Source organism: Astyanax mexicanus, chromosome 1, assembly GCF_023375975.1.
Source record: "Astyanax mexicanus isolate ESR-SI-001 chromosome 1, AstMex3_surface, whole genome shotgun sequence".
NCBI classification, from domain to species: domain Eukaryota; kingdom Metazoa; phylum Chordata; class Actinopteri; order Characiformes; family Acestrorhamphidae; genus Astyanax; species Astyanax mexicanus.
The window spans coordinates 108,498,009-108,523,501 of record NC_064408.1 but is presented as its reverse complement, the minus strand read 5'-3'; the positions used below and the strand labels follow the sequence as shown (position 1 = coordinate 108,523,501).

The 25,493-nt window shown below is 39.1% G+C and overlaps 1 protein-coding gene across 2 annotated transcripts in view; it reads right to left on the bottom strand.

Annotated features, from left to right (window-relative positions):
• The window catches only part of LOC103040889 (intermembrane lipid transfer protein VPS13B), a 315,108-nt gene that overhangs the window by 138,411 nt on the left and 151,204 nt on the right, over nt 1-25,493 (bottom strand). For both annotated transcript variants that reach the window (XM_049463977.1, XM_049463976.1), the window contains exon 22: nt 20,680-20,807. In XM_049463977.1, coding sequence (XP_049319934.1) covers nt 20,680-20,807 — 128 coding nt within the window. The remainder of the gene's footprint in view (nt 1-20,679; nt 20,808-25,493) is intronic.

The following is a 25,493-nucleotide window of genomic DNA, read 5'->3' as shown; positions in this document are numbered from 1 at the left end:
TTTGGACCGAAAGGTTGAGCAGTTAGAAGCTGTGTGTGAGAAGCTAAAAGAGCCAGAACCAGAGTCAGGCTTGAGGAACGGTGACTCAGAGCTGTTTGAGAGTGCTGGCAGTGGAGGATGAGGAGGAGTGATGAAGAACATGTATAACTACTGAGGTCAGAATCTCCCATCTGTGTGAAAGTCATTACCCTGCCAAACGCACCAGTTTTCAGTGAACGTGAATGTGTGCGTATGTGTGAGAGAGGAGCGATCGGTGTGTGTCCAGCAGCTCAAGCATGACCATGCAGTGATTCAAGGTGGAAAGTGCGCTCGGGGCCAGCCGGACGTGCGGGCCACTGAGACGCTGGTGTGTGAGTGTACAGAGGGTTCGGTTTGTGTTTGGGATAAAGATCAAGACTTGAAGTTGGTCTCTGAAAAGACAGTATGGTTCTGAAGGATGGCTTTACCTCTGAGGAGATGGAAAGTGTGGGTAAGCAGCTCCAGGACTACAGGACTTAAACTCGAGCTGAGCCTTTAAATGAAACTCTTGCAGAAGATTGAAAAGGCAATTCTTCAGATTTATGCAAGAAGGGAGAAACATTAGGAACTAGTATTAAATATTAAATGGACTGTGTAATAAGCTTAAAGCTCCATTCTTACCACTGCACAGTCTCAGTGTGATCCATCACTGAGACCCCAGCGTAGCCCCACCAGTGCTACTGTCATACTGTCATTTTTGGCTGCAGGTTCCTGAGAGCACCTGACATGACATCACTGCATAAGAACTGTGGCTTAGGCCCTTTTTCCCTTTCTCAGTCTCAACAAGCGTAACAAAATGAAGGAGTCAGGGATACTGAGGGAGGTCTCAGATACATAACTGAGTAGTTATGCATGTAAACGATGCTGTAAAAGTTGTAAAAGCTAGATTTTGACATGTAAAGTATACATTTTTATTTGAGCTTGATGGGATTGCTGGTCTACATACTTTTCAAACTTAACCAGGCTACTTGATCTGCACTGCCATTCTACTCAACCAAAATGACAAACCACTGGTCCACTTATAATGACCAGCTTGACCAAACTACCACTTCAACACCACTACAACTTCTAATGAATGCATTTAACTACTAGAGAAGCACTGCCAATAAAAGAGTACTCTCTGGACCAGGCAAACAAACATGCACTAATCAATCCTAATGCCAGGTTTGGACTAATAAAGGGGTATTAATTCCCCAACATTGAGCTGTGGAGGAGTAAAACTGTGTTCTATGGAATGATGCTGCTCTATCCAATACTTTTGAATTGATTTAGAGAGTTGGGGATGAGGTGGGGTTGTGATTATCCAATGCCCTGACCTCCTTAACATTTTTTTCTGATGAAAGCAACAGCAACAGTTGCTGAATGCTATCAAATCCTCACAGCAGTGCTCCAAAATCTAGTAGAAAACATTCACTGGAAAGCAGACACACATCATTTCACCTGTTTTTAATATCCTCGATTTAAAAAAAAAAACGAAAATGAATGAGCAGGCGACCTAATACCGTCCATACAGTGTCATTAACAAGTTATACAGCTCTGGAAAAAAAAAAAAAAAAAAAAAAAAGAGACCACTTTTCTTTGATTTTACCAAACTGAACACCTCGGGAATATAATCAAGAGAAAGATGGATGATCACAAGCCATCAAACCAAGCTGAACTGCTTGAATTTTCGCACCAGTAGTGGCATAAAATTCTCCAAAAGCAGTGTGTAAGACTGGTGGAGGAGAACATGCCAAGATGCATGAAAACTGTGATTTAAAAACCAGGGTTAATCCACCAAGTATTGATTTAAAAATCAGAGAAACTGATTCAGAAACCGAAGTGGTCTCTTGATTTTATTCCAGAGCTGTAGACCAAAATAGTAGATCTGGACTGGACATATCTGAACATGAGCTTAATAATGTAGTATTTGTTTCTCCAAGTGATGTTAAGTTTGCTGCTGACACTTTTCTTTGGTAAATATTATGAATACACTAAATGGACAACGTACTAGAACAAATTGTCATCCTCTGTTTTTAATTTGAAATACAGGATATTCAAATAATGAATCACTTTTGTAGGAGTAATTGGCTTTCTACTAGATTGGAGTATGTTGGAGCATTGATATTAAGACTAAAACAACAGCGTTAGTGAGGTCAGGATGCTAGATAATAATCTCATAACCATACTGGATGAAGCGCCATCATTACAGAGAACAGTTCCACTGCTACACAGCTAAATGCTCCTCTACTAGCTCATGCATGGCATTAGGCACGGTGGCAAAAAGCCATCCTATTCAATTGCCAATTCATTAATGGGTGCAAATTAAAGTAGCTAAATATTCATTGTATATATAACGCATGTTCTTCTCATGCGCTGAACATAACCTTCACTCTAAATATGGAACTTCATTCTGTCATGTCAAATATGGAAAGTCATTCTGGGTTTTGCCTAAATATAGTCTAATTTCCCACCCTTTTCCATGAGCCGTGCCATAGTGAGCAGGCTGGAATGGGAGAGGAGTGAAAAGTACTGTACTTTGTGGCTGGGAACCATTACACAACTCTACAGCTGAGCAGGAAAACTCTTACTCAACAAATCCGAGACAATTTGTAACCGTAATTCAATTAGCAATGTCATAATGGAAAAGTAGGCTTTTTTGGAGCTGGGTAAGGAGCTGTTTTTTTTTTTTTTTTCTGTAATACAGAATTGGTACTGATGGAGGTTTGGAGATCCAGAGCTACATTTAGAACATCTCTGCTGGCCAGTAGTACCAGCAGGCCTCAGCAAGGCCAGGTGGGACCTGTAGTGATTCAGAAAAACAAAGAAACAGACATTTGCCTGGATGTTTCTGTACATTTCAGATGAAACACAAATACGCACACCTCCCAAGGGCTTCTTGAACCTTCTGATGTAATGCATAGCTTTCCGAGCTTCTGGTAAAACATGCATTTAGTTTAGTAGTGCACCCTTGGAGAAAAGAGCAGCAGAAGTAGGGGTCTTAGTGCATAGAAGCAGAACCAGCAGCAGCTCTGCAGGAGCAGGAAGTCTAGGGGTCTACAGTCCTTCGCCGCCCCCTTTGGCCCGCTCCTGGGCAACTGCAGCTTTACTTCTGTGGTAAAGGTGTGTGTATGATCTTGTATTGTGTGTGTGTGTGTGTGTACACGATTACTTCCCGCTGCTGCTGAAAGGCCACACTTGAATGTTTGTCCTCAGGGTGAGATCATGGGTCTGGGACGGTGCAGCAGAAGTTCCAGCTGCTGTTGTGTACTGTTTGCGCAGGCAGGCCTCAGTTCCGACACCACACCCTCCTCCCAAGCTGCTCATACCCAATACAGCTGGTCCTGTAGGTGGTCATGACCAGCCTACAGTGTGTGTGTGTGCATGTGTGTGTGTGTGTGTGTATGGGCATGGGTACAGTGGATTAGCTTTCTGGAGGATTTGCCTCCACCTGCCAAGTGTTGCTGTAGCACCTGGCAGTACCCCATACTAATACTGACTGAACCAATTCACAGATGTGAGTCCAGGCACATTACATATGCCCTAATCCTCATTCTAAATGTTAGCACCCCACAGGGTACAGGGCAACACAGCTGGGTGGTTTTATGGCCAGAGTGCTTCTCATAAGACTCTAGACTCAAGTCTACAGTCTATGGCTTGTCTGAATAGAGCTTCCTGTTATTCACCTGCACTCACTCACTAGCAATGAATAAGAAGGCTGTGGAGGGAGAAGTGAGAAAGTGAGCATTTAGAGACCTACTCGCGGCTCTATACGCCACATGCCACATGCAGCAACACACATACCTTAGTAGAAGCAGAGGTTAAGCTGCAGGGAGCCTGCCAGTACAAATACAGGCCACATACAGTAATTCAGTAGAAAAGTGCAAAAGTCTTGACCAAGACAAAGGCAGCAAAGAAGGCATGTTCTCACCACGTTCTCATCAACTGTAAGTGCGAAGCAGATGGAAAAAAACATCTAATAATTGGTAATCTATCAGTTTTAGGGATAAAACAGGTAGTGGGGGACAATCTATTGCTAGGCAAACGACAGAATACCATTTCATTTGGCCACTCTAATCTAGTGAGTGTACACACATGCAACTCAGTGTGTTTAGAGACTTCAGTTCAACTGATCACGGCTTAATTATCACACAGTTTTAAGAATGTCGTAAGTAAAAGAGACAATCCTCGGTCCAGTCATACAAAATAATAGGTATAATATTAGGCCTGGCCATGCCAAGACTGTCCGATACCCACTATTAAAGCTCCACTAGGTAGGATTGAGATTTTGTGCTCGTGGGCTCCCCCTACAATTGCAGAGTGTAATAAATATTTCAGGCGGATTAGTTTCTCTTTCTCGTTTTCTCGCTTTCACAGACATATTCGGTCTCTTTGCAGCTTCTGCCAGTGTATGTATGTTAGTTTGTAAAGAATGAACTAGTAGTCCTTGTAGAACTGTTAGAACTAAAGGTCGGAAAGCAGGTCGCAGTTCTCGCGAGCGTTGGTCGGGGCCACCTCGGAAAACTTACAGAGTCTGGTTTGAGCTCAGAGGAGCTCCGGCACAGACACGAGAGCACCGCTATTCCTCCTATTACATCTCAATGGAGCGCTGCAGTGAGTTTCCAGCTTTAATTTTACTTCTTTAAAAAGATCAAAAATCAAGTAAATCCTACCTAGTGGGGCTTTAAATTTCAACATTGAAAAGTAAAATGGAACCAATAGTTAAGTTTACAAGCAAAGGTTTCTCCAAACCCATACAATTTGTTCAGAATGTAGATTAAGGCTAGAGATGCTTGCTGTTACTCATGTTTACCTGTATGCAAGATGTCTGTGTCACATATCATGTGTCTGTTAAGTACATTGGTTGTGTGGAAGTACATAGAAAAAGGCTAGGGGCAGTGCAGGTACACAACAGCATCAATGCAATATGTCCACATTTCTATAATGTCTCCTAGACACTGTGGCAGGTGGAAGCCTCAAGTTATATCCTCTTGAGACCCAGACTTTTGCTTGATAAGCATTTTAATCTGGGAACTAGCACGTTTGGGACAAAAAAAGATAAAGGTAGTAAGGTAATCAATTGTTTCATAACAGTAGAGCATGTTTGTAACCTCTGCAGACGCTGACTTTGGGATCTAACAAGCAAAAAAAAGATGTCGTCAATTAGAAATTGTTGTTTATTTTAAAATTTAAGAACTATTTTTGACCCATTTAGTCCAAAAAACAACTTTTATCTTTAGACAGTGAGCAAATAAACATCAGGAGAATAGTTTCAAACATAAAATTGGATGAACTGGAGTGTTTTTGTGAACTTGAGTGATACAGCAGTGTGTCCATATGAGGCCAAAGGGTTAAAGTTTTGCAAAATTATTAAGTATAATGGTGCAGAAAAGCAGAAATGTGATGTCCTCACATTAGGACGCAGGGTCTCAAGAGGATATATATGTCTGTTATATACATATAACAGATTACCCACTACATCTGGTTGTATAGAGATTATATTCAGAAAGGTCTATTCGTTTCATTTGTTTATTTGTATTAGTTTATTTGAACTTCGTATTATCAGGCTGTATGTAAACATGGCCGCTGACACTGAACACAGTTGACAGTAGGAAGCAATTTTTCTGCTGTCCCATGTGTGTCAGTGTGAAGATACATATTGGCACATTGTGTGCCTTTGAGTGAAGAGGCGGTGACAAATACCCTTTCACTGCTCTTGCTTATTCCTCACAGCTCTGAGGAAGCGTGAATGAACGCCTCTCCATGGGACAGAACAGGTGGTCTTGGTTATACAATCGCATCCCTCTCCTCCGATGAAAGCTTCCTGCTCATCACAGAGACCACGGAGGACTGTCTTAACAAATAAGGCTCTATCTACTTCCATTTTACACCCACTTACAACACTCTGGCACTCTATTGGCCACCCACCATGAGAAAGTAGGCAAAGCAGACGGATTTGACCTTTGATCTCTGTAGTAACTGCATAAACATGGAGGCAGTATGAAAGGGAAGAGAAGAGAGAAGAAACAGTGTGTTCCAGTTCTGAAAGGAGGACAGGAGCCAGGGGAGGACGAGGGACAGTGGAGGAAACCAGGCTTGCAAATCTCAGATGCAGAAAGCTCAGAGGTGTTTAACAGAGTGCAAACAGCTTGTATCATCTCCATGGAGAAGAATTTTGTTGAATGGGTCACTTGGCAGCAGCCAAGCTTGAGTATAAGGTCACCACGCTCAATGGCAAACATCACTTCGAACGGAATGATTGGGGTCCTGAGCAATGGAACTGCTACAGCACAAGCCACCATACCAACTGACATGGTTTCATTCTTTCTTTCTTTAATGTAGTTCCAAACATAGCAGTAGATGTTTTAGTAAGAATGGGGTGTGCCATGATCATCCAGTAGAGATATTGAGCATTTTAACACATAAAAATACTGTTGGACCAAGGTAGATAGTTTTGTTAAGATGGGTATTTGGTCCGATTTAACAGCCAATAATTAGCTTGTAGAAGGAAATGTTGCACATTTTCAATTCGGCAAGTTGACCTTTATTCATAGGAGTTGTGCCATATTCTACTTCCCTGCCAATTTTTTAAATGCGTGTACATCATGCAACAGAATGAGCGGGTAACACTTTATAATAACTTTCATTAATATACCATTAACTACTGATTAATAACTGTTATTTGTCACACTTTAAGAAACTAAAAAGTCACATTTGTAAATACTAACGAAGGCATTGGCAACATGAACTGCAATTGATAAACATTTGCCAAGTTAAAAATCCGTATTTACTAGTGATTTATTAATCTTAAAGTTCTGATGACCTAATGATTTGCTAACATTTTTAATATGAATATCCATGCTGACAAATAAGTACCATGTGTGAGCATTTGTTAATATTCAAATTCTGATGAACAGAACTGTTCACATCTACTGATCATATTAGTTAAAAATATATTCATGAAAGTTATTATAAAGTGTTACTGAATGAGAGTAATAGATTACCTTCTGATTCTCTTTATTTCTGTTCATAAATAAGTGTTAATGTCACGAATACCCAGGCAGGGAGACGAGGAGGCAGACACAAGTGCAGGTAGGGCGAAATAAATAAATTTATTAAATAAATAACAAAGAAACAAGTAAACACGTATCAAAGATAATAAACCAAAACAAACGAGAGGAACTAGTGAACATAAACTAAACAAACAAGAAGTACTAAATATATATATAAACAGGGAGTAAATAAACAAAGAATAACCAAAAACCAATAACCAAAATAAACAGTGAAACTAAATAACATAAACCTAAACAAACAAGAGATACAAGAAATAGACTAACAGGGCTAGGGATATATATACAAGGGAAGGACTAGAATAAAACAAGGAAATAAACAAGAAGCTAAACTAGGTAAAACTAAACTAAGCAGGGCAAGGGAGGAAAAACAATGGATAAAAACAGGAAACTAGAAATAAACAGAAAAACACAGAATAAGGAGCAAGGGAAACAAACTAGGAATAAACACGGAACTAGGGCTTTAGCAACACAGAAACACGGAGAGACAGACAACAGTGGAAGGTGCAAAGACTGACAGAGGACAAGGTGGCAGAGGAGGGCTATTTATAGTAACATAAAACACACTAGAATTGGAAACACCTGGGGAAGGGGCGGAGCTACAAATGAGAAATACATGGTGGAAATCTACTGACAGGAGACACAGAGAGGCACAGGTCACGTGGGGAAGACACAGAGACATGAGACAGGGCTAAGACGTGACAGTTAATCTACAGTTATGATAGATAGAATAATCAGGAGTGCTACAAACAAAATAAACCATAATTTCGTTGATCCAGACCAAGGATTAAATTAAATTATTAAATTATTAAATTATTTGGTCAGTTTGTGGCACAAGACCAAGACCAAGGCAGAGAAGGAGGCATGTTCTTGCCATGTTTCTGATCAACTGTAGGTGCATAGCAGGTGGATAACCAATAAAAAGTATGTCAGGTAGTATGTCAGTTTTAGGGACAAAACAGGTAGGATGGATAATCTATTGCTAGTCAAACAACAGAATACCATTGGCCACTCCAATCTAGTGAGTTTACACACAATTCAGTGAGTTTAGAGACTTCAGTTCAACTGATCAAGACTTAATTATCATACAGTCAAGTCATCTCGATTGTTCAGTGTAAAGTGGTTAGGATTGAACGTTTTTTGTTTTTTTTCCCGTCCTGGAGTTCAGATAAAGTCAACCGTGTTTAATATTATTCTAAGTGTTGAGACTTGGCTCACCCAAATAGATGTGACCAATGTTTTGTTTCCAATAGGAAACAATGGTTCTCCTGGAGTGTACAAAAGGAAGAGAATCTGGGAAGCTCTGGATTAAAGAGCAAGAGTGTCTCTTTGACGTGTCTTCCCATTTATACCATGACAGAGTGGAAAAGATATTAATCTTAAAAAAATAATTAATTAATTAATTACATTTTATTTATCTAGTTGTAGTCTTGTGAATAGTGGCCCTGCAAGATCCCCAGTCTTTGTAAAATCTCGGCTTGTGACTAGTCTGTTAAATTCTGTGTCTTTAGGTCTTTATTAAAAGTCTTTTCAGAGGCTTTTTTAAATGTCTAAATCTTCTAATGTATGTTTAGCTGTATTAATGACCGCCGTAATTTAGTGAATGCACAGTCATGCCTCGTTATAAAATGCCACGGCTGTTTCCAGAGAGTTTGTTGAGACACTTGTTGATCTGATCAAAACTTAATCATCTGACAGCTTCACAAAACTAGTAGAAAAGACAATCCGCTGTCCGGTCATACAACAGATTACCAGTATACGCACATGTCCACCCGCCCACACACACACACACACACACACACACACACACACACACACACACACACACACACACACACATATACACACACACTCCAGTCCTAACTGCTTACAGAAGCTAATGAGTACTCATGGCCTTGGCAGCTAAGGTGGCAAGGAGAGAAAATAAACCCTGCAGGGTAGCACTGGCTGGGTTTGTTTGTGCAGGTCGGCCCATTAGCTCTGCTGCCACCGCTTCATTCGTGCTTTGATCCTGGTGTTTGTTGATCCAGGGTCGCTTCGCACAGGTGTGAGGAATGGGAGAGGGGGGCCTGATTTGACAAGAGCTGGATGTAAACAGCTTCTAAACATATAGCTTACAAAAGCAAAGACATCAAGTTGAGGGAATAAACTCATTAGGAGAGCAGTATCGGTGTCCTGTACCCCGCGCTCATGTGATACATCAAGCCAAGATTGGAATTTAGTTACAGACTCAAATGAAGGAACGGCCTCCCTCAGAACAAAGTGCATTTCTGTAAAGCTAAATGGTTAGTGTGTACGAGTTTAGCAGGTACAGGATGATGATCCATAGAGCTATGTAAAATACACACATGGCCTACTGGTACGGTTCTGCAGACTGTCACTTTTTATTTTTCATAGCTTATGAAAATGAAGTAGAATCATTAAAAACCCCAGGGAACCTAAAACCATGTTTGCTTTGAAAGTATGCTAATCTTGCTCCGAAAGCCAGAAAATATACATGTGTAAAGCATGCTCCATTAATAACTTTCCAATAACCAAAAACAATATTACATATTTGACATTCCTCCCATCTCAGTGTAAACCGAGAGGTCTTAATCTTGGAAACTTCTCGGGTCATTGGTTCCCTCACCAATCATTCAGCTAATGTGGTTTGGTACTAAAACAAAGCTTTAACAAAACTATGGCTATGTTCACATTACCTGGATGAAGTGACTCAAATCTGATTTTTTAAAAAATAAATGTGGAATAAATCTGATTTTTTTTATGTTAATTGTGAATAAATCTATCTGATTTTTTATGTTAATGTGGAATAAATCGGATTTTTTTAATGTTAATTTGGAATGAATCTGATCTAATTTCTTTTGTTAATGTGGAATAAATCAGATTTTTTATGTTAATGTGGAATAAATCAGATTTTTTATGTTAATGTGGAATAAATCAGATTTTTTATGTTAATGTGGAATAAATCTGATTTTTTATGTTCATGTGGAATATTTTTTTTATATTAATGTGGAATAAATCTGATTTTTTATGTTAATATAGAATAAATCAGATTTTTTATGTAAATGATGAATAAATCTGATTTTTATGTTAATGTGGAATAAATCAGATTTTTTATGTTCATGTGGAATATTTTTTTATGTTAATGTGGAATAAATCTGATTTTTATGTAAATGATGAATAAATCTGATTTTTATGTTAATGTGGAATAAATCTGATTTTTATGTTAATGTAGAATACATCTGATTTTTTATGTTAATGTGGAATAAATCTGTTTTTTATGGAATCTGGAGACATCATACATATCATTATAGAGGGGTTACAATTCAAAATGTTATGATATAATGTGATACTGTAACTGTAATGTGATAACAAGAAAATAGGAACACACTTATATACATAAAATCTGATTATTAAAGAACTAGCTGGCAGGTTTTAAACACAACACAAAATGAACTAGTATACAGTACTGTGCAAAGGTTTTAGGCCGCAAAGCAAATTACACTAATCCATTTATCTCAGCAATACAAGTGTTTTTTTTTTTTTTTTCTTCAAATCACCACATATGATTTGACCACATGCAAATGAACATACATACATTAAATACTGTCAAATGTAACAAATATTTCTATATCCTGTGAGCCAAGCTAAAGAACAAAGTGTAGTTCCAGATTTCTCCTGGATGATTTCCCTCAGTCAGCATGTGTATATTATGTTCAGTTCCATCAGCAGCTCACCTAATTTACCAAATTTACCAATTTACCAAACCAGCTGTTTAATATGATGAGAACTAGAAATAACTCTATTAAACTCAGATGAGAAGAGATTAGGAGATGTTTTAAGGAAAACAGGGCTGTAAAAGCTCTGCTTTTTGTAAAATTGCTGTTTATAATTATTGTAATGCTAGAGTTACTGAGCTAATAATCACTTACTTCACAGATAAGAAGCTTTTTCTTTGCTAAATTTCCACAGGTGCCTAAAACATTTGCACAATACTGTCTTACACATAAACCATAAATTATATGAGTATTTTTGAGACTAACAGAAATCTGTGTACATCCAGCGCTTTTTTGAATTGAATCAGACGGAAAACATGGTGACACCCCTGTTCCTTACTAGTGTCGCATAATGCGCCTTATAATCTAGTGCGCCTTATGTATGAAAATAGACCAGAAAATAGACGTTTATTGATAGTGGGCCTTATAATACAATATATTATAGTGCAAAAAATGCGATAAGCACATTACTGAGCTGCCTTCAAGTGGATGTACTGCTTAACATAAATGCCAACATACACAATCCACAGCTGTTTGAAATGGACATTCATTTATACATACAAATAGAGTATAAAAGAGCCTTAAGCTGTTGTGTGTTTTTAGCCCTAGCAGTAACTATCAGTATATATCAGGCAGAATGCTGCAGGCAGTAGTCAGGGGTCAGACGCAGGGCTGAGTGAGGTTATGGAGATCACATGAATGAGGAGAGAGAAACCTCATCTCCAATTCACAGCTAATGACAGATCCACAGTCACAACTCTGACTGAGATCAGAACTGTGACTGCAGACTCAGTCATCACTAATGACAGACCCACAGTCTCAACTCTGATTTAGATCAGGCGCTACCAGAGACGCTCCTGGCGTAAGGAGTAGGGAATGTGAGTGGGCTTGAGGGAATTGACATCAGGTTTTACGCAGGAAAAAGAGGAAGATTAAGTCTAGAGTGAAGATTGGAATGCTCACCCTGCTCTGTAGCCTTTCCAGATCTTTCCACACTCTATGCACAGGCCAGAGTTTGTTGTTTCTTCGGGTTGTTTTCATGCATAGTTTTAAAAAAATGTATTTAACTCACTTTATTTAACAATTTCAAAAAAGAACCAGCTGATACTGACTTGACTTGAGCTGTAATGGTGACTGACAAAGAGACTGAAACCTGGACACACTGTACCTGATTACATATGGCATTAATCCAGTATCTGGATAGTATCTGAAAACACAAATACTAGAATTTTTACAATTGTCACTAAAATAAGCCCCCAGTGTGAACAGATGAGATCTATTTTTCCCTTCCTACTTAAAATAAAAGAAGTTTTTTTTTTCTCACAATAAGCACTAATCCTATGTTTATTAGGCTCATAAGAAGAAATGCAGCATTTGCAAGAGTAATATGTTTGTTTTTTTGTTATGTCTGTGTTTTGTAGAGACTTAAGAGAGTACTAAAAAAAAAAAAAAAAAAAAAAGTTCCCAAACCTTGGCACAAGACTGTACATGTTCAAATTCTGAAATCTTCATGCTGACAATAACTGCCACAGGCCTTTGGCCTAATTTCAGTTTTAAAACAAAAGGCCTTCAGATTAAAGATGTTGGGAAAATGTGACAAATATAGTGGTGGTAGAGAAGCCACATGGTCATAATGCTTGTGTCATTATGATTATGATGTCCTAGAAGGGATCTTCGACAGCTTTAGTGCATTACATTTGCGGTTAAATATCTTTCCAATAACACTGTGCAGTGCAGCAAACAATATAATCTGCCTCTGATCTGTTATTGGTGGATGTGTCTATTAACATTGTGTGTAAAACTAACCAATGGACAATCAGTAAACTACTAAAGACTCACTTAACTTGAAGGTTGGTATTAAAGTCATTCCACACTTAAACCATCCATAAAGTCATAAGTAATTTCCTAAATGTGTTTATTGGTTAATTTCACACAAAACATAGACAGACACTCGAAATGACCAAATACAGTTGGACAGATTAAGAAATAGAGGGCCCTATCGTGCATCCTGCGCATGGCACGTAGCAAGGCACATTACTATGGTACAACCCGTCAACAGTCTATTTTCACACTTGCCTACGCGTCCTAAAAAAAGGGTTGGGCTTTAGGAATATATTAACGCCAATGGGTGTGGTGGTCTGGAAATGAGGTGTTTTCAGGTACATTTCTGGCGTGTTTCTATCTTAGTGGTGGGAAATAGACTTGCGCGACTGATCCAGTTAAACCCCAACAAAAGCCAACAGTCAGCCAGAACTGGATCACCGATTACCACAAACACTGCGCTCTAAAATACCCCATACCATCACTTCTTTACCACAGAAAAATACACCTCACCCAGAGCCTTCAGCAACTATAAAAAGTACTTTACTTTATATATAAGTTATTTCTGACATTAAGAAAGATTCATATTTATGTTCAGTACACAGATTTTATAACAGTAGCTTAATATTAGGGGTGTCACGATCTCGATATTTTATCGAAATCGAATCGAAATGAGGTCACGATCTCGAGTATCGAAGTCAAAAAGAGGATCGACGATCCCTCCCGCGCGCGCTACGCAAATAGCGCAGCGCGCTACGCAAATGGCGCGGCACCAACACAGCGCATCCTATTCATTTAAATAGAGATAGCCACTGCATGAGCGCAGTCGGCGGGAGTGTGATCACTGTTTTTATCTGTCCAACGGGGGAGGGGGGGCGGGGGTTGGGCGCGCAGGTTTTGTATCTGTATCTAACGGAGGGGTGGGTGCGCGCAGGTGAGAGCGTGTGAACTCGCTGAAATGCGTGTGTCAGTGTGACTTGAGAACACTGACTATAGATCACAGTGAGGTGGATTAAAAATCTTAAACTTATAATTGACTACACCTGTTGCTTTCCATTGAATTAAAAAAACATCTTTCTCTCAGATAAAGTAAACACAAGCGTGTTTCTGACTAAAATAAAAGCTTTTCAGGAGAGATATAAGTTATGTGTAAATATTTATAAGACAATACCCACATCACTTATCTAACCAGCCTGTACTGATTTCTGCCCCCCAATAATGCTTTCAATAACCTCTTGTAACCCCTGGGAGCCAGGGGTTACACTCTAATAGCCTTTAATAGTCTTCAGTAGCCTTTAAAAGACTTACCTGGCGGCCGTGGTGTGTCCACTAAACTCCGTAGTTATAAACATCCTGAGGTTAGCAGCGCGCTAACTGACCTGTTTATAATGTAATCCGAGCAGTGCCTCCGTGTCGGCTGTTCTAACCTGCTGCTGTTAGCTGCTTGTGCTGAAAGATGAACTGTAGTGAGCTGTATTATCCGGTTAGTGGGGTTAAAACCTTTATTTGTTTACAGAAACAGTAAAAACGGACTGGCTGAGCTCTGTAGCCCGTGGCTGGGCTGTACTGAAGTAGTGACTGAGTGAAGAGAGCGGGGTGCTGCTGCTGCTAGTGGTTGGATGAAGAACTGCAGCTTCATGTAATGAGCAGTTTCACCAGCCATCCACACACAGCTCTGATAAACTGCTTGTTTTAATAGTGCACACTGTTGCTACCAAAAAAAGTCACTAGATGGCATTACCATATATATCTTAATAAATAATAATAATAATATTTATAATATTTATAATAATAATAATAATAATAATAATAAATATATTATTTAAATTTTATGAGGCATAAAATAATAACAAGAAAAAAAAACAAGAAAATCGAGAATCGAATCGAATCGTGACCCTCAAATCGAAAATGAAATCGAATCGAGGATTTAGAGAATCGTGACACCCCTACTTAATATAGTAGATATAGGCATTCTTCTGTTTGAGAATTTGACTGATGCTCACTCTCACTCATTCTTTCTAAGTTCCTGCGTTGTAAATGAGGGTCACCCTCCAGTGTAAATAAAGCTTGATTGGTTGATTAAAATGCAGTGTTGCAAACCCAGCTTTTATATAAACAATAAATAGAATAAAGAATAAAATAAGACTGCTGTTACCTTAAAAGAGCTGCTGGTGAACCTTCACAGGTGATGGAGCAGTGTAATTAACTACTGTGCTACGGATCGCTAAAATAGAGGCCGGAAGATGAGATTCTCAACTTTGTATTACTACAAATATATTCAGAGAAACATAGAAAGACATTGAATTTAATGTGCCGGCACATTCAAATTCAATCAGGATTATGTACATCCTTTTTTTCTATGGTTTTTGAGGCACATGGCAAACTTTTATACATTTTAAATTAGGCCTAGTGAGACCCATGTGAATAGCATACCCACTACCACAGCATGATACTACCACACCCACAGATTACAGCTTCTGGAAGCAGTAGACTGCTACTGTTTTCATTAATAGACAGCGCAGTTAATACAACACACAACTCTATGAAAATAACTGAGGGAGAAGGTCAGGCTCAGGAGTTAGCAAAAGGTCAAGAGCTAGAGCCGAGGACCGAAGAGGATTCTGAGGATGATGCGGAGGACGTGGAGTTACACCCCGTGGTTTAAGCTCTTCCAGTATCCAGACCCAATTTACAAAAGCACAAGCAGAACGGTAATCACAAATCATGTGACAATTCCAAGTTCTGACAGAGGGGAGGAGGGACAGTGGGGGTGACCAGAGGGGGGTAGAAGCGAGATGAGGAAGAGATGAGGAGGGACGGAGGGTGAAGTAATGAGTGTGAGTGAGCCGCTCCAGCCCGGGGGTCAGATCCTGTTCATGGAAACCATCTGGCCTGCTCCCTGTGAGCCACACCAAACACAAACCATCTCTCCCCCGAAAAAAACAGTGCAGAGAGAAAATATCCTCCTCATTAATGCATGGCAGCTGCACCGGCCAGCGTTACTTCATTTTTCCATGGCAACGGCCTCTCTGTTGCAGGAGATCCCGTTTCAGTTTTGGTAGCAACGCATCGCTCCGCCAAGGCCGAACACATTCATGTGTTAAATAGAAGGAATTATTGCAGAATTCCTGAAATAGAATCACCTCTCACTCAGCTCGGATTAGAGCCCGGAGAGATGAAAATGGCAGAGCCACCTTGCAGAGAGATTCAAGAAAAGAAAGAAAGAGAGAGAGAGAGGGATGAGTGTGGCTGTTCTCCAGTACTGAGGTCTAGCTGTCTCCACAAGCCTCGCCATATCCACGCCAATACCCATGTGTCCAAACTGTTAGTCCACAGTTACTCCTAGAGACCACTAGCAGTTAACCTCCCAGCCCAGCGGCCAACCACCACAAAGACCACTCATTTACTGGAGAACATATATTTAGCTTTCCTACACGGACCAAACACAGCCCTCTCCATAAACACTAAAACCTCAACACAGATCATTTAAATCCAAAACACAAGTACAAATTAGGGCTGTGCCATATCATATCCAAAATACAATAAAATAATAATAAAAAATATATATTGTGATAATCCTGCAGGATTCTTTCTTGAAAGAAGTAATTGATGTACTGTACTTGTTGTGCTTTTGTACTTTATTTTGCTATTTACTTGGTGCATCCCTCCACAGGGGGTTGCACTTCTCGGGTTGCTACATCACAGAAGGCTGTTCCAAACTACAGGATCCTTCAAAAACAGCAGAGAAATGCAACAAAACACTTGAAGTGACTTGTAAAACACACTGATGCATCCTGATCACAGTCCTCACTTGTTCACAATTCACTGTGCATGTTCAAAGCAAATGGAAAAAGGAAAAATAGCACCAACAAAATTGGGCAAAACTGGTGGGAACAAAGTTTCTGGTGCAAAGGGTGTTTTTTTTAAATATATTTTTTAATAATTTATAAATTATTTCTGTGAAGAAATCAAATGAAAAGTAAAGATGTTTTCAGTGTGATGAGATCTATGAAAAACTTCTTTTCAATTTCTAATCTCTAATTTCTAATTTCAAATAGTCTTTAAAGTCCTTAAATTTAGGGTTTCAAACATTTGATTACAGAAACTGTAAAGCTTTAAAAGTATTTTCATAAAATTATTTAACTTTACAGTTTATTTGCATGCACTAAATATTCTGCAATTTAGTATTGTAAAATATATTTTTCATATATTCAAGTCATGGTACGTAACAGTTTTTATACAAAATATATATATTTTTGGTTTATACTGAATGTTTGAAACAGAAAAATGACATTTTTGAAGTTGTGTATTCTTTAAAATAATAAAACATTTTTTTCTGAGAATATCCTTATCTCATAAATACACTAAAATACTGTGATAATATTTTAGAGCCATAAAGCACATCCCTAGTTCAAATACTCTTAAAGATCATTAAAGGTTAATTTTACTCAAATCCTAAAACATCCAAACACAACAATTCTACAACGATTGTTCAAAGCTTTAAAAGCAACTTTTCAAATCCTACTGTAAACTAACACAGCTAACTCAATGACTGAACACCACTAAGAGCTAAACTGCAGCTAACTGTAGAGACAACCTGCTAATCCCTGATAATCTATACATCAGCTCCTGACCCTGCAGATACCACTCTAAAGGATCTGCATGAGACACAGTAGGTGTAACAGTTGAGTGAGTGATTGTAACAGTGTTTATTGCTAGACTGAGGGAGTGTCAGGCAGTGTGGGCTTGCAGAGCGAGAGCGCTGGAGGTGATGCATACACGTGCTTCACTTGAGTGGGAATCGTGATTGGGGAAAGCTATTAAAGCTGGTGTTTTCATGCAGATCTTCAGAACTGATAAAGCAATGTTCACACAGCAGGGGTTCTCTTACAATGTTCTTCCAGCTCACAGTAAATGCATTTGCCATCCCTGCTCAACTCAATCTGAAATTCCCATGTGGTCCAATACCATGGTCAGTATAGTAACTGCTTACTTACAATATTTTCTAAATACAGAGTCCTGGTCATAAGCCAAAATGACCAGAACTGTGAGATTAATGCACAGAGACAGTAACTCAACAGCTAAGTTTCACCTCAGATCTTTCTTGATTTTGCTTAAACTTGGCTCTATAAACCACATTATCTTGCTACAATCTAGAAAAAAACATGTTGGATTCTTTATACTCTTTGTAAATGTAAGTAAGTGAATGTAAGTGGTGAAGTCTCTATAAAGCTCTGGGAAAAAAATAGAGACCACTTCAATTTCTGAATCAGTTTCTCTTCTCAGATTTTGCTATTTATAGGTATGTGTTTGAGTAAAATAAATTCTGTTGTTGTTTTTTGTAAACTAAAGACAACATTTCTCCCAAATTCTAAATAAAATATCGTCATTTAGCGAATGTATTCGCAGAAAATGAGAAATGGCTGAAATAGAGTTCAGAGTTCAAGACATCAGAATTCAGTATTTGCTGGAATAACCCTGTTTGGCATGTTCTCCTCCACCAGTCTTACACACTGCTTTTGGATAACTTTATGCCACTGCTGGGGCAAATATTCAAGCATTTCAGCTTGATGGCTTGTAAATTTACATCTTCCTCTTGATTATATTCCAGAGGTTTTCAATTTGATAAAATCAAAGAATCTTAAATTTTGTTCCAGGGCTGTGCATACTGAAGTAAAATATGGTATTCCACAGGGTTCTAGTCTAGAACCTCTATTATTTGCGTTATTTAATCAACTACTGAATACTGTTGTTTGCAAACATAGAAACAGCTCTCACTGCTTCTCAAATAACAAACAAATATTCAAATACATACAAGTGTATATTGATAATAATGTCCAATATGCAGTACTGTATAATAGATTTAATTAATGTTTTAAAAAAGACACAAAAGGCTTGAGGTCAAATTTCCAAAGGTCCAAAGGTCAGGGTCTGAATTAAGGCGTGATTACTAATAGTTTGTCATATGCACCAGGTACAATTAGAACTGCTGAAGTCTTCATGAATAATGTGAACCATAAAGACACTGCACACTGTGAGCTCTAATTAGTGGGTAGGTGGTTAGGTTGGCTTATTGATCACATGGTTGGTGGTTTAACACCAGGGTCCTCCAAACTGCCACAGTTGGGCCTTTAAGCCTGGTTCTTGACCTTCTTTGCTCCAGGGGCACTATTGCATGGCTTTTTTAAGCTTGGATATGCAAAGAGAAGAAGTTCATTGTAGTAGAATGACATGCCAAAAGTCATGAGATAGGCTCGGGAACACCCACATCCGTCGTGAGGGGTTATCTTGTTAGTGATGCTTAAAAACTGATAGTGGGTGCCAGACAGAATTTACATTCCAATTCTGAATTTCCCAAGTGCTTGAATTGGACATTTCTCAATCTACAGTGTCACATGTGTACCAGGAAAATGGAAAATATGAATGAATGAATGAAGTTACACTTATATAGCGCCTTTCTAGAAACGCATAGAGGATTTACAATTTACATATTTTAAACACAACCATTTATACTCAGCACTCATCCACACACCGGTGAGAAGTGGCAGCCAATAGCGCACAGCGTACTCTCAACTAGAAACAACCATTTAGCATTTACCAAGAACAGAATGTCAATCCATATCTGGTCACACAGTCATACATACATTTTTACACACACAATCCTACATACATAAATCACGTTAGAGTATTACATTTTTCTGCGAAATTTAGAGTATCTAATTTACCTGATCTCCATGTTTTTGTACTGTGGGAGAAAAAAACGAAGACTTGAACCCATGACCCCAGTGCTGGGAGGTGAACGTAGTAACCACTAAGCCTCTGTGTTGCCATATCACAGAATAGCTGTCAATTGACAGCCAGTGTTGGGCAATAAATGTGATTGGCAGTGTCTGGCTAAAAGACAAGCAACTCATCCATATTCTGCAGATCAGTGCAGTGTCCGTGGGACCATAGATTCCATGTTACAAGATTGTACTTTTTATATTATTACTTTTTATATTATTAAATGCACATTATCTTTGTCAGTTTATTTATATGTAAGTATATTTCATAAAAAGTTGCCACAAACTTTTAAGCTGACTCTGCTTTTTAGTTCACTCCATTCCTTAATGGAGAGCAGAGTAATATATTCCTACATTCTTCCAGGAGGGAAACTGGAAAGTTCTTATACATCAGACAAAACTCATTTGAGGCTCCATCAATTACAGCATTTAATGCCCATTCAGCTTCGACCAGAGATCTACCAGTTGTCTCATATGGTCTGCAGCAGTAGCAAAGTTATCAAAGCTGGTACTGATGTGTTAAATAACAGTGTATAAGGTACTGTTCAATGTTGGGGAATACTGGGTTCTGGGTTCTGAATGGTGCAGGGATAATTTCCAGTGTTTCCAGTGTGTGGGAGTGGGAGCAAGGACAACACACACGTGTGCACTCCCACACTAAATATTATGGAAAATCAAAATCGAGCGCACCACTATTAGACGTGTGTTCGTTAGTGTAGGGTGTAGTAGAAGTGTGTGGATCGGGATGCAGGCAGAGTCTATACAGCTGGCGGAAAACCGGTCAGTCACAGCTGTGCTCAAAGCCAACCAAAAATAAACCTTCTGCGGTTTAATTCTGGCTTTGTGTTTAGTAGGAATAAATAGCCTATGGAGAAGTTACTTCACTGTAAAAATAATAGGGCTGATGACCACTGTGTTAAATACTTGATGTTTGTTAGCCTCTACGGGACTGTATGGGGAGGAGCAGGGTGAGATGTTTAGGTTGTGGGTGGAAGGAAGGTAAATCCATGCCAGGATTTGTCATGCCAGTGTGCAAGTGGAATGAAATCTTTAAAAACAGTCCAGTGTGGAGCTGTGTGTGTGTTTTTAAAGATTCCTGTAAAAGGTCAGGGCAGTTTGGGAAAGAGCAGGTGGTGCGTAGGTGAGAGTTTGAAAAGCTTTGTTCTGATCTAATAAGAAGAGTGTATATGGGTGTAGAATGTGTGATAATGGAAGCAGTTTTGGGTAGTTTACCTGCAGAGTAAGCCGTTTGACAGCATCCCAGGCACAGGCAATGAGTTCCTTCATTCGCTCATCTGCTGAAACAGAGCTCTCAGCAGTTGACTGCATGACCTTTATCGGAATGGAGAGTGGACGTGACTCTGTAGACAAAAAAAAACGAAAACAGACGAGATCAGACACATTTTTATACTAGTAAAATGAACATAATGGTGTTCAGGTGCCAAAGAATGCTTTTATTGGGCATTTTACCATTTTTTTGTCCTCTATTGCTAACGTACATCATTATTTGTAAGTAGCTTTAGACAAAAGCGTCCACTAAATGTAAATTAATGTAATTAGTAATAAGTTATTGCGATACATTATGTTTTTGTAATTTTAAGACTATTAAATGCCACTGACATAATGATAACAAAAGCATTAAAAACCAATTATACACTTTTTAAAGACAATTAAATTTGAATGAATCATTTATTATAATTAGTTTGGAAATCATATACTTATTTCTTAACCTACTTTAGTCCACATTGTGTGTATGAAGTGACAGTTTTTGAAGCATTGCTGGCTAAAACACTGTTCACTTATATATGTGAACAAATGTACTAATAAACACAATAGACAATATTACGATTATCAAAAATGATTGAGGTCATGTTAATTTATTGTACAATTAATGAATTGATATTGCAAGTATTGTGACAGTCCTAAATGTAATATAATAAAAATTTGCCAAAAAACATAAGATGGGAATGTAAATTGGTCGTGTCTTAGTGTTACTTCAAGGGGTGGGGCTTGGGAACACCCACACCTGTATAAGTTGTGAGGTGCTATCTTATGAGTGAGGCTTAGCACTGGCCAGCATGGTCATGGCAAGGTGATATGAATGATCAGAATTCAATTTCTAATTCTTCAAATTTTTCTCCCATTGTCTCCCAATTTACACGGCCAATTACCCAAACCACTCATTAGGACTCCTATCATTAGTGATGCCCCAACACCAGGAGGGTGTAGGCCAGCACATGCCTCCTCCGATAAATGTAAAGTCAGCCACCACCTATTTTGAACTGCTGCTGATGTAGCATTACCGAGTAGCATCACAGAGCACTCGGAGGAAAGTGCAGTGACTCGGTTCTGATACATCATCTCACAGATGCAGCCTTGAGCTGCGTGACATCACCCTTTGGTGTGATGTGGGGAGAGAGCGCCATCAACCCACCCAGAGAGAGCAAGGCCAACTGTGCTCTCTCTCAGGGCTCCGGTAGCCAATGGCAAGCTACATGAACAGAATTCAAACTGGCGCTCTTCTGATCATAGTGCCAGCCCCTTAGTCTGCTGGACTGAATTATCAGAATTTAAGAATGGCCTGATGATGGATTCCACACAGATGGGATATACCACGAATAAGTCATAGCAGGCATTACCACTCGCAGTGGACAGAGCAGTGGGTGGTAATGATCATGACCCATAGAGTCTGGCTGGCACTGTCTGTGGGAACAGACCAGCAACTCAGGAAAAGTCCCATGTCCTATGACATTTGACATGTAAGTGTAAGCTGTTCTTTGATATATAAATAGTATGTATATGTGATTTCAGTAGGGATGAAAAATGCATGTGTTTTTAGCCTGTTATTCTGAGTCAGGATGAAACTCGAAGACTGTCCTTGGTGGGTTCTTAAAGAAAAAAGGAGGCATTAAAAAAACAGTCTAATTAGCTGGTTTACTTTGCTACATACTGTAAGTCCCACTAACCCACTAGCCTAGTCTACCCTAGCTTTTTACTGTAACAAGAAGAAATTGTAGTAGGATCTATTAGGGTCAGCGTTTAGCTTATCACATGTCCAGCACTCACTCCCTCACTTCATCATCTGTCCTGTGATGTGTAGTCGGCCATTCTTTGGCAGTGCTTAACCTGACTGTTCCTTCTCTGAGCAATGCTTTCCCTCGGCTAGCATTAGCTTATACCCTTTTAGCCTTGCTTTCATATCATCCTCAAGTAGCTGTTGTGTTTAGCCTAAAAAGGCTTTTTCTAGGGGGCTGGGTATATGTAATTTTTTTAGTAACTAGTACATAAAATGAGTCAAGACAGTTATGCAACATTGTTTGGAATTCTTGGTATGTCATGTCTATGACCTAAACTCATTATTAACTATGCTTAGCTAAATACAGTGTATAAAGTGTATGCTATAAACATCAAGCATATTATTATTGTATGTTTCGCACTGTACGGTGCACTTTAAATCCTTTAATCCCTAAATTTTTCAGTGTGCCTTATTATCTGGCGTGCCTTATGTATTATTTTTAACAGTCAGGTTGTAAGGAGCAGTAAAGCCACTTTTCTGAAGTACAGAGCCAGTCATTATACTACTAGAAGTTTTAGTTTAGTTGTCCAGCACTAAGGCTGGAGCAGTATTAGAATTAGCTGCTAACTGTGCTTTTGCTGCTCAGAGGTGAGTCTTATCAGCCTGTAGCCTGCTGCTAACCCAAGCTAGCAGTGCTGGAGCAGCTTTAGCTTTAGCCTATAACCACACTAAGCTCTAGATTTTTTGCCGTACAGAGGTGAGTATCCTCAGACTGAAGCCTGTGCACTTACTGTGATAAGACAAGCTATGTGGGACAAACCACTAGCTAACCACTCAGGGTTCCTCAGTGTAGCACCGTCGGGCGGCATTTACTGTTAGCTGCTAATGCTAATGCTGCTGCACCCAGCCATATTGGAAATCTGGAAATCTAAGCTTACTGTAAATAAAAGGAAGTACTTTACTCACCCAAATAAACAGTTTTCAGGAGAGAAATCTGTGTAGATTAACATCCAGCTTGCACTGCAAATTTAAATGATCATATAACTGTCTATTTGCACTTTCTGTATGGCTGGCATCAGTTACCCTCACAATATGCACATCAACTGGTGTTCTTTATCTACTGTGTTCAACTGCACTACCTCCATAAAACACTACATACTGTACTTTTTATACTTTATATTTTATTGTATTTTTATAAGCATTGTTTTATCTTATTCTTCCTTTGTAACTTTTCTGTACTCTGTGTATACCCGCTGCTGGATGTCCAAAATTTCCCCTCTGGGATCAATAAATTATCTATCTAACTTGACTTTAAAATATATATATATATATATTTTAAGAAGTACAGTTTTGTTTACTTAGCTTAGCTTTACTTAACATGGCGACACCCCTATTCCTTACTAGTGTTGCACAATGTGCCTTATAATCCAATGTTCCCCTATGTATGAAAATAGACCAGAAAATAGACATTCATTGAATGTGTGCTTTAATAATATTACTATAATACTTATTTACAGCTAAAACCATGAATGGAGCGAAACAACATGATAGAAGTTTTCAACACCCCAATAATTACTACTTAAAGCTGTGTCAGGAACACACACATACCCAATTAAAAAACACACACACACACACACACACACACAAAGAACATACAAACAGAGAACTCCCTCTCTCTTTTCCAAATGCGCTGTGAGTCAAGAGGTATGTTAAAGCAATCAGAAAGCGTGTGCATGGGTGTGTGTGTGTGTGTGTGTGTGTGTGCGTAGGAGAGAAAGCGATCTCAGTGGAGGCATTAAGCTACAGCGGGTAATTCAGACCGTTAGCGGCTCAGCTGCTGCCGTGTCCTGACAGAGGAATGAAGTCACCAGCACAAAAATACCTCAGCACTGCATCGCCAAAACAACTCCAAGGGTCTGACATGGTCACAGCACTGTTTCCGCAGTGATGAAAGAACATGGACTGCAGTGTTTTAGAACTGCTCTGCATTGCTGTGCGGCTCTGCGCGGCTCGGGTTAGAGTTCATGTCGCCTCCCTCTGCTCTGCGCTGCACACAGGAAATGAAGCAGGACTTACAGAGAAAGAGAAAGAGGCCTTGGGGAGGCAAACAAATTACAGTCCTGCTCAGCCATACATGCTGAGAAACGAGTGAAAAGAAACGAGTGAGAGAAAGAGAGAGAGAGAGCAGTAGTGTGAGCAGGAGACTCTGCTGTTGGTGGTTTGGGTAAATCAGAGGTGTTGATTACTGTGATCTATAATCTGAACACAGCACTGCTATATGTTTAGGGGTTGTGGCATAATGAACACATGCAGAGGCCCGGTGGGCACGGTACTGTGGAGGCTGCTCTGAGCCAGCATGCAGAATCTTAACCTGTCTTCAACCTTCTTTGAAGGTTCAGCCATGTCACTCAGTCTGCGCTGGTTTTCTACAGCTGACCTAATTCAGATATAAAACTTTGAAACTGGGCTAAAAAAAAAAAAAAAAAAATGTTCCCCTCCTTCTCAACTGATGATAATGGTCAAAACCAGATCCATACTTAGAGCCCTTTAAGTTCTGAGCCACAAGCTCTCAGGATGTATGGAAGACATGCTCCCAATCTTTTCTCTAATGATGTTTTGACACCAAGGTGGAGAAACAAACTTCCACTGCCCAAAAGAGTAGCTTATACTACCAAGACAGAGCACTAATACTGCATCTAATAAAGGTTTTATGAGATGTATACCACTTTTTACAGTCTATAAATAATATTTACTGTATATTCAGGGTGTAGGATTAGCATATTGCTAGAACGTTGTTACACTAGATCTTATGTAGCTCTTTTCTGGCAGTGTTTTGGTAGTACACTATACATCCAAATGTATGTAGACCATAGAAAAAGATTGTATGTGCAAAAGCCTGTGATTTGTTGGTAAAAAAAAAGGAAGAAGAGGTATGCTATGAAATAAACAGCTCTGGAAAAAAATAAGAGACCACTTAAAAATGATGAGTTTCTTTGATTTTACCAAATTGAAAACTTCTGGAATACAATCA